At 41.1% G+C, this 14,297-nt stretch overlaps 1 protein-coding gene across 2 annotated transcripts in view; it reads left to right on the top strand.

The window, feature by feature from the left end:
- LOC127649646 (gastrula zinc finger protein XlCGF8.2DB-like) overlaps positions 1–14,297 on the top strand; it is a 95,754-nt gene that overhangs the window by 10,921 nt on the left and 70,536 nt on the right. Inside the window, exon 3 of one of the 2 annotated variants that reach the window (XM_052134878.1) lies at positions 3,281–6,376. The exons of the other annotated variant lie outside the window; for it this stretch is intronic. Coding sequence (XP_051990838.1) covers positions 3,281–4,233 — 953 coding nt within the window. The 3' untranslated portion in view covers positions 4,234–6,376. Of the gene's footprint in view, positions 1–3,280; positions 6,377–14,297 lie in introns of those variants that run through there. 2 annotated transcript variants of the gene reach the window in all.

Genomic DNA, 14,297 nt, shown 5'->3' with positions numbered 1-14,297 from the left:
CATTTTATATATGACGTTTACAGTTTATGCTTGCCATATTAGCCACTAAATCATAATCTCCTTATAAAAATAATTCAATACAATTGTATAGTTATAGTACCTGTATAACATTCCCATGAAAGGGAAAACAAAATGTTTTTGTGTGGAATGCAGAATCAAGCTGTGGAAGGCCTCCAGCAATGAGTTTTGAAAGCGGTGGCTTGGCTTCTCCACATATTTGAGAAATCTTTGTGGATTGCCAGTGACCCTACATTGTCATTAAATCGTAAGATTGTACAATAATTGCATTTCAAAACAGTCAATTCGCAATCATACTCCGTAAAGCATATTTTTGAAGGTATAGTGAGGCATATTAGTTTATTATGGATATAAACCATTTCTATAAATACCTCTTTGAAAATTTTTTTTGGATGCCTTGAAACTCTATCAGGATGTGCACACTTTGGGAAGATGGGGTCTTCGTGTATGTGTACATTCTGAAGGTGGTTGATCAGTGAAGTCCACCTTGTCTGGTCCTGATGTAGATGAAGTTGCGCTCCATTACACATGGTCCTTTATGCTGTGCCGCTACCTCTTCAACACCTCACAGTCCTTGTTTTTCGATAGTTTGTCTAATTTCTTAGACAAACCTGATATAAAGTAAATGATTATCACATACATTTCATTTGGATGAAGTACAAGAGAAATTGTTTAAGTGTGACCTAAATCCACACCATATTATATAGTTCAGTAGGGTGAACCTTTACCTTTCTCAAAGTGCCACACATCATAGAACTGCATTATGTTGTGTTCTCTCAGATATTTCTAGATCTGTGGATGACGGTCAGTGACAATGTATTCCACTGTAAAACTATTCAACTCGAGCAGATCCAGACATCTCTTTAGGCCTTCCTTCTCCATGTGGTAACTACCACCAACCTCATTGCTCTAGGTTCGGTAATATAATTATAAAAACATTTTTAGATACAAATTATCACTTAATTAACATGATTTTATTTTTATATTAAAAAGGTTACACACTTGAACAAGCTGTAGGTCTAAAATAGTGTTGCTGTCCATGTGCATCACTGTATAGCTGCCATATTTAGCTGAATGTCCTATAGAAAACAGGACAAAGACTGACCAACAATTAGATTTCAAAATGTGATTTTACAATTTCCGTACATGCATAACTATTCCATGAAATAACTTTCTAGTAATTTCTGACAAACCACGGGCTTATCCGGTAAGTCTGCACACATATCTCTGGCAATTCCCCCTTAACTTCTGGAAAAGATTTTGTTCACTTTTCCATTTGTGGATATTGGCTGGCTCTAAGAAATTCCTGGAATGTCTCTGGAAATTATCATACTTAAATATGTGTAGATGCATGGCCGTGCAAATCTATAAATATATGAAAAAGGGGAAAATATTACACAAAGAGCACTGATTGCAATTATGGTGTATACTAAGTGGTTACATGCATACCTTTTGTAGTTGGATGTATAATCCACCTGTAAAAAATGTGGCTGCAGATAGCAGAAGGTTTCTGACAATGGGCTGGCTCTGCCATTGCCTATTGTAATTACACTTAGGGCAAAGCTGATTAAATGCCACATAAGTACCCATGTGTGTGACTGGACACCACACTTTGACTTGCATTTTGGACAAGTGTCAAACAGCTCACGCAGGCAGGTTTCGAAAACAATGTATTTTGAAATGACATGTATGGAACTTGGCACAAACCTAAAAACAACAACATAACAAAAATCAAATTTTGACTGAAACCGTCTCTGTTACTGAAGTACCCTCCGTTCCCTGATGGAGGGAACGAGACGTTGTGGCGGTGAGTTGACACTAGGGGTCGCTCCTGCGGAGCCCAGACATCTCTGATCTTGAAAAAAGGCCAATGAAAATTGGCGTGTGGAATTTGCATGCCACTCCCCCGGACATACGGGTATAAAAGGAGTGACGCTGCAAACACACATCAGGTATCGCACTGAGGAGCCAAGCCAAAGACCCGGCCATTTCAGCGGTTGGTTCAGTGTTGTGGCCGGAGGGACACAACGTCTCGTTCCCTCCATCAGGGAACGCAGGTTACGTCAGTAACCGAGACGTTCCCTATCTGTCACTCGACGTTGTGTTGGTGAGTTGACACTGGGGTCCCAATGGAAAATACCACAAGATCTGAACAGAGTTACGCAGACTGGCGGTGCGAGACAGGCAGACCCCTGTGTGCCTCGTAGCCAGCGCAGCAAGCGGTCACATAACTACCCCCAACACACTGGCAGACATGAAGCGACGAAACTGGCTCAACCCTGACGTTATAGAACCTTGCAAAGGTGTTAGGTGTTGCCCAGCCCGCGGCTCTACATTTGTCTGCTAGAGAGGCGCCGTAGAGTGGGCTCGCAGGCCAGCAGGGGACGGCACGTGCTGGCCGTGGTATGCCATAGTGATGGCATCGATGACCCAGTGGGCGATCCTCTGTTTGGAGACAGCGCTTCCCTTCCGCTGTCCGCCGAAGCAGACAAAGAGCTGCTCGGAGCTTCTAAAGCTCTGTGTGCGATCCAAATAGATACGAAGAGCACGCACCGGACAATGGATAGTTTAACCTAAAATGAAAAACCGTCATGACTTACCTTCATGTTGTGGCAAACCTGTATGACTATTTCCTGTGAAAATCAAAATTATAATTCATTTCAGTCACCATTCACTTTTATTGTATGGCAGGGAAAATATATTCTGTGACTGAATAGTGACAGACAAAATTTCTGTCTAAAATCTACTTTTGTGTTCCAAAGAGGAGAGAAATTCATACAGGCTTGAGGGTGAGTAATGATTACCGAAATGTTATGTGTGGTCAAACTACCTTATAAAGTAATTGTTAAAGGTATTTTTGCCAAGAACAACAATATGTAAGTCAGCACATGATTGCATGCACATCTTGACTGAAGAGAAGGGTCATAATGTTGGCTACATACTTTAAAAATCATTCCATCTGAATAAAACTAGAGGCAATAATTGAGAAAATTAGCCCCCCCCCCCATGAGATTTAAACGACTGCTGAAAAATGTTGTATGTTTTAGTATGAGTTTATACTTCCCCTAAAGTGTGTAAATGAGGCGCCTAAGAAGGCGATTTAAATCCATTTTCAGAAAAAAAATTTCAGGCCCTGTTTAGTTCAAAAAGATCAGAGAATCTGTTGCTTTGAGTCATTTATTGCCATTCTTTTTTATTTTATTTTCATTGCACATTTCTGCCTGTTGTATTGATTTTTGACTGTTTAATATTTTCATTTTAGAGCTGATGGACGTGAAAGAGGAAAGTCAAGAACTGGATGAAGTGGAGGAGAAACATCAGAATCCTGATGATGTCGTAACTGGAGAAACAACAACAGGAAATTCTTTAATCTGCCCTGAGTGTGGAAAGACTTTCAAACATAAAGGAAACCTCAATATCCACATGAGAATTCACACTGTAGAGAAACCTTTCAAGTGCCATCAGTGTGGAAAGAGTTTCAAACATAGACAAAACCTTTCATATCACAACAAAATTCACACTGGAGAGAAGCCTTACACCTGCCCTCAGTGTGGAAAGAGTTTCATACAGAAAGTTAATCTTTCGGTTCACTTGAGAACTCACACTGGAGAGAAGCCTTTCACATGCAATCAGTGTGAAAGAAGTTTCAGACACACAGCAAGTCTCACGGTTCACATGAGAACTCACACTGGAGGGAAACATTTCAAATGCCTTCAGTGTGGAAAGAAGTTTAGAAATCCAAGTAGCCTAAGAAGGCATATATATGTTCACTCTGAAAAGCAACTACATCACTGTTCTCAGTGTGGCAAGAGTTTCACACGGGCAAGTCGTCTCAGACTTCATCAGCGCTCTCACTCTGGAGAAAAGTCTTTCAACTGTGATCAGTGCGGTCAAAATGTTATTTTGCCATCAGTGCTTCAAAGGCACTTGAAACTTCATGCAAATGAGAAGACTCACAGCTGTACTGTTTGTGGAAAGAGTTTTTCAAAGCTGGCTTGGTTGAAAGAGCATGAGAATAGGCATTTAGGTGGAAAAGCTCATGAATGCTTAGAGTGTGGTAAAGTTTTTACCAGACGAGATAACTTGAATAAGCACCAAAGAATTCATACTGGAGAAGAACCTTACAAGTGCTCACTTTGCGGAAAGAGTTTTAAATGGCTACAACAGTGGAAAACGCATAAACAAATGCATAAAAGAGGGGGTCCATACCACTGAAATAAGAAATGATTTTGATTATACCAATAGATTAAATTACTGTGACATCACACAGTAGGCCACTGCAGTAACGGGTTCTTTTGAGCTTCAACTTTGTGTTGACAGATTTAATAGCGTTATGGTGTCAGATTATGAATTCAGGGAATAAAGTACTACAACAGCATTTGATATTCAGTAGGTCATTGTCCCACTGCCCAAAAATTACAGTTTCTACTTTATTCTCAGCTTTTTTCATTAACCCGTTATTAGTGTCTAAAGTTAGCTAATGTTATGTTTGGCTGTCGCCTGCTGTTTTTCACACCCAAATGTTTGGTTCTCAAGCTTGGACAGCAACAAACGTGATCCTCTCATCCCTCAACCTTGTTTTTTGCAGATGAAAAATAGTCATACTGGTTATATAAGACAAAGGTAAGTATAGTGCATCCGGAAAGCATTCACAGCGCTTCACTTTTTCCACCATTTTGTTATGTTACAGCCTTATTCCAAAATTGGTTTAATTCATTATTTTCCTCAAAATTCTACAAACAATACCCCATAATGACAACATGATAGAAGTTTTTTTAAATCTTTGAAAATTTTGTAAAAATAAAAAACGAACAAAATCACATGTACATAAGTATTCACAGCCTTTTCCGTGACACTCAAAATTGAGCTCAGGTGCATCCTGTTTCCACTGATCATCCTTGAGCTGTTTCTACAACTTGATTGTAGTTCACCTGTGGTAAATTTAGTTGATTGGACATGATTTGGAAAGGCACACACCTGTTTATATATGATCCTACAGTTAACAGTGCATATCAGAGCACAAACCAAGCCATGAAGTCCAAGGAATTGTCTGTAGACCTCTGAGACAGGATTGTATCGAGGCACAGATCTGGGGAAGGGTACAGAAAAATGTCTGAAGCATTGAAAGTCCCAATGAGCACAGTGGCCTCCATCATCCATAAATGGAAGAAGTATGGAACCGCCAGGACTCTTCCTAGAGCTGGCTGCCCGGCCAAACTGAGTGATTAGGGGAGAAGGGCCTTTGTCAAGGAGGTGACCAAGAACCCGATTGTCACTCTGACTGTGCTCCAGCATTTATCTGAGGAGAGAAGAGAACCTTCCAGAAGAACAACCATCTCTGCAGCACTCCACCAATCAGGCCTGTATGGTAGAGTGGCAAGACGTAAGCCACTCCTCAGTACAAGGCACATGACAGCCCGCCTGGAGTTTGCCAAAAGGCACCTGACATGAAACAAAATTCTTTGGTCTGATGAAACAAAGATTGAACACTTTGGCCTGAATGGCAAGCGTCATGTCTGGAGGAAACCAGGCACTGCTCATCACCTGGCCAATACAATCCCTACAGTGAAGCATGGTGGTGGCAGCATCATGCTGTGGGGATGTTTTTCAGCAGTAGGAACTGGGAGACTAGTCAGGATCGAGGGAAAGATGAATGCAGCAATGTATAGATACATCATTGAGGAAAACCTGCTCCAAAGCCTGGGGCAAAGGTTCATGTTCCAACAGGACAACGACCCTAAGCACACAGCCAAGATAACAAAGGAGTGGCTATGGGACAACTCTGTGAATGAACTTGAGTGGCCTTGCCAGAGCCCAGACTTGAACCCGATTGAACATCACTGGAGAGATCTGAAAATGGCTGTGCACTGATGCTCTCCATCCAACCTGATGGAGCTTGAGAGGTCCTGCAAAGAATGGGATAAAATGCCCAAAAATAGGTGTGCCATGCATCATACACAAAAAGACTTGAGGCTGTAATTGGTGCCAAAGGTGCTTCAACAAAGTATTTAGTAAAGGCTGTGAATACTTATGTACATGTGATTTTTTAAAAAAATAAAATAAATTGCAAAAATTTAAAACAAACTTCTTTAACGTTGTCATTGGGAGAATGTCCAGGGAGAAACCGCATGATGTCATTTTTAAAATGGTCTTGGTCATTTATATATTTTTTCATGTGTAAATTGTTGTCCTGAGGTCCAGACTGCTACCAAAACAGAACAGTGTAGGGCTAGTGACAAAAGTTCATCTTTTCAAATACTTTTTTAATGAATAGTATTTCTTTTCATTGAGTTTTCATTGCATTTTTTTTTTCTTTTTGAAAAACGCGTATGTATCATGCAAGGTTTTCTTGTTTGACCAAATAAATTTGAGAAAAAAAGCTATATATTGGTCTCATTTGACAGAGTTTCTGTAAACCCCCCACACACTCCAAATTTCATAAAAAGATTACAATGATTAATAATATTGTATGTGTTTCAAATTGTTTGATGAACACACATTTTTCCTTTGATTCAGGCATAAAGTCCCTTCAGGGTTTGTTCATTCCACTAGATGGCAACAAGTACTAGGATTTTTCTCCATCACAATATTCAGATCTGAAATGCATATGGCTCTCTAATGCAACTGAGCATTCACATTTGTCCATTGGCATTCAGACTATTTTGTGATCCACAAACTTTCCCAACTCTCTTGTCAGATATCTCGGCCTCTGAGTGGGCTAGAAGCTTAATCTAGGTGTCATTGGAATGCTGGAATCCTCATGATAATGCACCAGTCAATCAACCCCTGAATTAAATCTGCCGATCTTTTTCTTAAATCTCTTGATCGGCTGATCATGCCTTGATTCAGGGCCGATTTGTTTGCTGCATGCAGGGAATCACACAAAAACTGCTACTCTTAACGAATAAGCCCTTGAAGCATAACAATGTTACAAAGTCAATGGTTAAGTAACTAAGCATTCGTGAATTTACATTTTCACACATGCTGTAATTTAGATGAATATTCCTGTTGTTTAAAATATATGTATGATTTGCATGTATGTGAAAGGTGTATTCACATGAGAACTTAAAAAATAAAATGAAAAAAGATTTAACCTCTGTACAGTAGGCAGCATTGTTGCTGTTCTACAGATATTGTACAGGCCAAAGTATAATTCATAGTAATGTGAATAAGAATTAATGTTAAACAGGTAAATAATTTCATTTAGAAGTTCATGTAATGGTTAAAAATGTTAAATAATACTTAAAAGGTTAAAAGCATACTATAATTCATGTGCTTGTAGATTTGGTAAAAACAGCGTACTGCCTCTTTAAGGACAGGCCAACTCCGACTACATTACCTTGTTTATTATTATGTGACACAGATATTGAGAGCTGTGGAAGCGAACGGTTTTCTTAACTGCTAACTGTTAACTTATAGCTATTTCTATTAAGAATCTTTTATTTTATTAGCAGTCAAAGTAATTGTATTATTCAGCTCACATTTTCTTTTGTAAATCGGAAACCAAGGAATAAAAACCGGAGATTTTCATCTTTTATTTCAACAACGTTTCTGAAGTGGATTTATTGAACTGTGTAGCTGAGCTTACAATGGACACTGCAAATGATACTAATTGCTTGGAATAATGTTAGATAGTTATTAGTGTAAGCCATTGCACTTCTCAATATTTCAAACCTTTACATCAGTAAGAAAACCCGCTTGACAGTGGACTACGAGCATTTGGAGAGGTTTGTAAAAAGTGGAACGTGAATGAAAGTTCAAGGAGGGACCGACGTTCTCAACTACAGGTGAAACTCGAAAAATGAGAATATCGTGCAAAAGTTCATTAATTTCAGTAATTCAACTTAAAAGGTGAAACTAATATATTACATAGACTCATTACAAGCAAAGTAAGATATTTCAAGCCTTTATTTGATATAATTTTTATGATTATGGCTTACAGCTTATGAAAACCCCATTTTCAGAATCTCAGAAAATTAGAATATTACATGAAATGAATAAAAAAAAAAAAGGATTTTAAATACAGAAATGTCGGCCCTCTGAAAAGTATAATCATGCATATGTACTCAGTACTTGGTTTGGGCCCCTTTTGCATTAATTACTGCCTCAATGTGGCGTGGCATGGATGCTATCAGCCTGTGGCACTGCTGAGGTGTTATGGAAGACCAAGATGCTTCAATAGCGGCCTTCAGCTCTTCTGCATTGTTTGGTCTCATGTCTCTCATCTTTCTCTTGGCAATGCCCCATAGATTCTCTATGGGGTTCAGGTCAGGCGAGTTTGCTGGCCAATCAAGCACAGTAATACCATGGTCATTGAACCAGGTTTTGGTACTTTTGGCAGTGTGGGCAGGTGCCAAGTCCTGCTGGAAAATGAAGTCAGCATCTCCATAAAGCTTGTCTGCTGAAGGAAGCATGAAGTGCTCTAAAATGTCCCGGTAGGCGGCTGCGTTGACTCTGGACTTAATAAAGCACAGTGGACCAACGCCAGCCGATGACATGGCTCCCCAAACCAACACAGACTGTGGAAACTTCACACTGGACTTCAAGCATCTTGGATTGTGTGCCTCTCCATTCTTCCTCCAGACTCTGGGACCTTGGTTTCCAAATGAGATGCAAAATTTGCTCTCATCAGAAAAGAGGACTTTGGACCACTGAGCAACAGACCAGTTCTTTTTTTCTTTAGCCCAGGTAAGGCGTTTGACATTTGAAGCCCATGTCCAGGACCCGTCTGTGTGTGGTGGCTCTTGATGCAGTAACTCCAGCCTCAGTCCACTCCTTGTGAAGCTCCCCACACATTTGAATGGCCTTTTCCTGACAATCCTCTCCAGGCTACGGTCATCCCTGCTGCTTGTGCACCTTTTTCTTCCACACTTTTCCCTTCCACTTAACTTTCTATTAATGTGCTTTGATACAGCACTTTGAGAACATCCAACTTCTTTTGCAATTACCTTTTGAGGCTTTCCCTCCTTGTGGAGGGTGTCAATGATGGTTTTCTGCACAACTGTCAGGTCAGCAGTCTTCCCCATGATTGTGAATTCAACTGAACCAGACTGAGAGACCATTTAAAGGCTCAGGAACCCTTTGCAGGTGTTTAGCTGATTAGAGTGTGACACTTTGAGCCTACAATACTGAACCTTTTCACAATATTCTAGTTTTCTGAGATTCTGAATTTGGGGTTTTCATAAGCTGTAAGCCATAATCATCAAAATTATATCAAATAAAGGTTTGAAATATCTTACTTTGCTTGTAATGAATCTATATAATATATTAGTTTCACCTTTTAAGTTGAATTACTGAAATTAATGAACTTTTGCACGATATTCTAATTTTTCGAGTTTCACCTGTAGACTGATCACGCGCTGTGCTCGAGGCTGGTGAGTGCTAAATGGATCACTAACGGCCTCAATGAGTTCGTCGTTGTTGTTGCGTGACTGTTGCAAGTGAAATCTGTAAAAACGGACTGATTATTAAAGCAATCACGATGGAGACAGGAACAGAAGCCATGGTAAGCTTAACTGAAGAAAAGCGAGTGATTAAGCCGACACTTAAAGCATTGGAATATAGTCTGCAGACAAAAATAAGTTCCAGAAGAGCTATACTAGGACAACTTACTGTGAAAAAGAACGAATTTTATGCTTTAATGGACGATGATGCAAATGTGGAAATCATGGCAAAGGAATTGTTGGTCAAGTATGAAACACTGATAAAGGAATTCAGTAAAATAAATGCTGACGTCAAGGACATATTCTGCCAGCTTGAATGCGTAGAGAATTTGAACACAGATCAAACGGATTGGTTTGAGCCAAGAAATAATGAGCACAGAGAATATGTGCAAGAAGTGAATGCATGGATACAGAATGCAATACTACGCAGAGAAGAGGCTAACAAGGTTAGTGATCAGATACATCCTGAAGATAGTGTGTCAGTCACATCCAGTAAGTCTAGAAAATCTAAGTCTGTTTCTGTTACTTCTGTAACATCGTCTGCTCATGCTGAGCGCTTAAAGGTTGAATTGGAGAGAGCTGCTCTGTTAGCCAAGTCAGCTACATTGAGAAAAAGACAGACTTTAGAGGAGCAAGAACTACAGCTCAAGGTTGAAAAAGAAGAGTTAGAGCTGCAGGCAGGGCTCGCTGCAACCGATGCACGATTAGCCGTGTTAAGAAAATTTGAAAGTTCAGATGTGTCAAGTAGAACCAAAAGCAGTAAGATGGAAATATTGTCGTCTGCGTCAAGGAAATGTGATGTCATCTACAGTAAGAGAAGCGTATCTGGCTGTGGAACTTTGCATAACCACACTAGTGAAAGAGGCGCAGATGCGATGCGAGTTCCCGTCACTTTAGATAATTTGGTTACCGTCATGCAACGGCAAAACGATATCACTGAAAGCTTAATAAAGCAGCAAAGCTTAATACATTGCCATCACCGAACATTCCAGTTTTCAAGGGAGACCCATTAGAATATCGTCTCTTCATGAGAGCTTTTGAGCACCGCATAGAAAGCAAGACTGAAAATAGCAAAGATCGGCTTTACTATCTAGAGCAGCACACAAATGGGCAGCCTAATGACTTAGTGCGTAGCTGTTTTCATATGGATCCAGATCAGGGTTACGCTGAAGCCAAGAAACTGCTAAAGGAACGCTTTGGTGATAAATATAAGATATCTATGGCATACATTGATAAAGCTTTAAACTGGCCTGCCATTAAATCAGATGACAACAAGGCACTTGAAGCATACGCCTTCTTTATGATAAACTGCAATAATGCAATGTCGGATCTGGAGTACTTAGAAGAGATGGAAAATGCCGCTAACATGCGCACGATTATCTCAAAGCTCCCATACAGGCTGAGAGAGAAATTCAGGAGTGTCGCCATAGACATTCAGAAAAAACAAGATCGGCGGATAAAGTTCAAAGACGTTGTGTCATTTGTCACCACTCAGGCTGAAATGGCAACACACCCTGTGTTTGGGGAAATCTCAGGACAAACAAAGCGCCAGACTGAAAGGTCAATTGGAAAGAAAAACATCACAACGCTAGCAACTGAAGTAAAAGAACAGAAACTTGAGAAAGATGCTGCTGGTGCTGGAAACAAGAAAGCTCATGAGAAGGGAACAAGTATGGACAAAGCCTTCAAGAAACCTTGTATCTTCTGTCAGGGAGATCATACCATGGAACAGTGCAAGAAACTCCAAAGAAAGTTGCACAAAGAAAAGCTTGAATTTCTTAAGAGCAAAGGACTTTGTTTCAGATGTTTTATAGGAGGTCACATGAGTAATGCCTGTGAAGAAAAGAAGAGCTGTCAGATATGTTCAGCTACACACCCTACGCTCTTACACATAAAGCAGAAATTTAAAGATTTATCAAAGGAAGAGGCTTCAAAAGAGGAGCAAAAAGAGGAGTGTCCAAAGGAAGAGCAAATCGTTGTCAGTGGATTTGTTGATGCAGAAGAAGCATGCTCTCAGACAGGGGTCGGGGGTACAGGTAGTGTTCTCGCCATTGTTCCTGTGAAAGTAAAGGCAAAGAAAGGCAACAAGGTACTGACTTGTTATGCATTCATGGATCCAGGGAGTAACGCTTCCTTCTGTACTAACAAGCTGGCGAACGACCTTCATCTGCAAGGAAAAAATGTTAACATCCTACTCACTACTATGGGAGATCAAAAAACAGTCTCATGCAAAGCCGTATCAGACCTAGAAGTGAGTAGCCTAGAAGGTGACGACTTTATCGAGCTTACAGGTGTTTTCGCACAAAAGGTTATCCCCGCAAGTAAAGAGAACATTCCAACCCAAGAAGATGTGGATAGGTGGCCACATCTACAAGGTGTACGAATTCCATCGATCAACGCGGACATCAGTCTTCTGATTGGGACTGATGTGGCAAAGGCTTTGGAGCCAGAAGAGGTAATCCGCAGTGTCAAGGATGGACCGTATGCAGTACGCACAGCTTTGGGATGGACAGTAAACGGACCGCTGCGTGAGAACATCAGAAGCTGGACAAAGAATGGATACCCGCAGATCCAGATTAATCGGCTCTCAGTGGCTCGACTTGAAGACTTAAGGACTCAGCAATTCAAGTATGATTTTCCTGAGAATGCTCAAGGAGAGCAGTTAGAAATGTCTAAAGAAGACCAACTGTTTATGGACAGAGTCTCTAAATCGGCAAATCTGGTCAACGGCCACTACTCAGTTGGTCTGCCGTTGAAGAACAAAGATGTGAAAATGCCCAACAACAGGGCAATGACAGAGCAACGGGCGCTCAACATGAAAAGGAAGCTTCAGAGAAATCAGACGTTCAAAGAGGACTATGTCAGCTTCATGAATGAGGTGATAAAGAAGGGCTACGCTGTAAAGGTCCCAGATGAAGAACTAAAAAGGAGTGATGGAAAGGTGTGGTTTATTCCGCATCACGGTGTCTATCACCCTAAGAAGCATAAAATGCGAGTGGTATTCGACTGTGGCGCTTCATATCAGGGAACCACACTCAATGAACAATTACTGCAAGGGCCTGACATGACAAGCAGTTTGGTTGGTGTCTTGACTAGATTCCGTCAAGAGCGAATCGCAGTCATGGCGGATGTGGAATCGATGTTCCACCAGGTCAAAGTCCCACCAGAAGATGCTGATCTCCTCAGGTTTTTGTGGTGGCCGGACGGCGACACCTCAAAAGAGTTGCAAGAGTACAGAACGGAGGTACACTTGTTTGGAGCCACCTCCTCACCAATTTGCGCGAGTTATGCATTGAGAAGGTGTGCTGAGGACAACAAAAACATGTTTGATGCAGCAGTAGTGGATACAGTCTTAAATAACTTCTATGTAGACGATTGTTTGAGATCAGTTGCTACTGAACAAGAAGCAGTCAGACTATTCCAAGACTTGAAGGCCATCTGTCAAACAGGAGGTTTTAGATTGACAAAATGGACGGCGAACAATCAAAATGTGTTGTTAAGCATTCCACTTGAGGACCGGGCAACAGAAGTCAAAGATTTCGATCTTGACCAGGATTCACTCGCCATCAAGAGAGCTTTAGGAGTACAGTGGTGTATCCGGTCAGATCAGTTCAAGTTCCATGTGCACATAGAGCAGAAGCCTCTCACCAGGAGAGGTATCCTGTCTACGATGAGTTCAGTTTACGACCCACTGGGAATGTTGACGCCAGTTATACTGCCTGCTAGAAACATCTTGCAAGAACTGTGTAGACTAAGATCAGGCCGGGATGACACTGTGCCAGAACACTTCACACAACAATGGACAGAGTGGACTGAAGAACTTCAACAGCTCACTGACTTTGGAGTGGATCGGTGCTTTAAGTCACCTGAGTTTGGGAAAACAGTGCAAGCTCAGCTGCATCACTTTTGTGATGCGTGCGAAACAGGCTACGGTACTGTTACTTACTTAGTCCAGAAGAACAGTAGCAATCAAATACTCTGCTCATTTGTTTTGGGAAAGGCAAGGGTTGCCCCCTCAAACCACCAACTATCCCGCTTATGGAGCTGATGGCGGCTGCCTTAGCTGTGAAAGTGGATGTCATGCTGAAGAAAGAACTGCAGTTGCCACTGTCAGATTCCAGGTTTTGGACGGACAGTACTGCCGTACTTAAGTACTTAGCAAATGAGCACATCAGATTTAAGACATTTGTGGCGAACAAGATTGCCATAATCTTGCAAGCACCAAAAGTGCAGCAATGGAGCTACGTCAACACTCAGTTGAATCCTGCTGATTACGCCTCTAGGGGACAAAAGGTGAGTGTCTTCATGAAGAACGAAGTTTGGATTGCAGGGCCTGTCTTCCTCAGTAAACCTGAAAAGGAATGGCCAGACAAGCACGATCACCTAGAAGAGCTTACGGCTGAAGATCCTGAGGTTAAGAAAGGCATACTCATCAATGCTATAACAGCAGAAGAAAGCACTGATGCAATGCAACAACTAATTCAATACTATTCTTCATGGATACACCTCAAGAAGGCTGTGGCGTGGCTCACACGACTCAAGGAAACCCTGGTAAATCTGTCAAGGAAGAGAAAGGAAATGAATGGATTGTACAATGATCAACAACATGTGAACAGGGAGATGTTGAGCTACAAAAAGAATCTCAAACAGACTTACCTGACCGTAGACAATCTGCGACAAGCTGAGACGGACATCATCAGCCATTGTCAGCAAAGAATGTTCCATGAAGAGATAACTGCCCTTCGGAGAAAGGACTCCATCAAGAAGAGTAGTCGAATCTTTAGACTGAATCCACAACTTGAAGAAGGAATCCTTCATGTTGGAGGGAGGCTCAGT

Source organism: Xyrauchen texanus, chromosome 9, assembly GCF_025860055.1.
Source record: "Xyrauchen texanus isolate HMW12.3.18 chromosome 9, RBS_HiC_50CHRs, whole genome shotgun sequence".
Classification (NCBI taxonomy): domain Eukaryota; kingdom Metazoa; phylum Chordata; class Actinopteri; order Cypriniformes; family Catostomidae; genus Xyrauchen; species Xyrauchen texanus.
The sequence above is the reverse complement of the archived record's forward strand: the minus strand, read 5'-3'. Positions and strand labels throughout refer to the sequence as shown.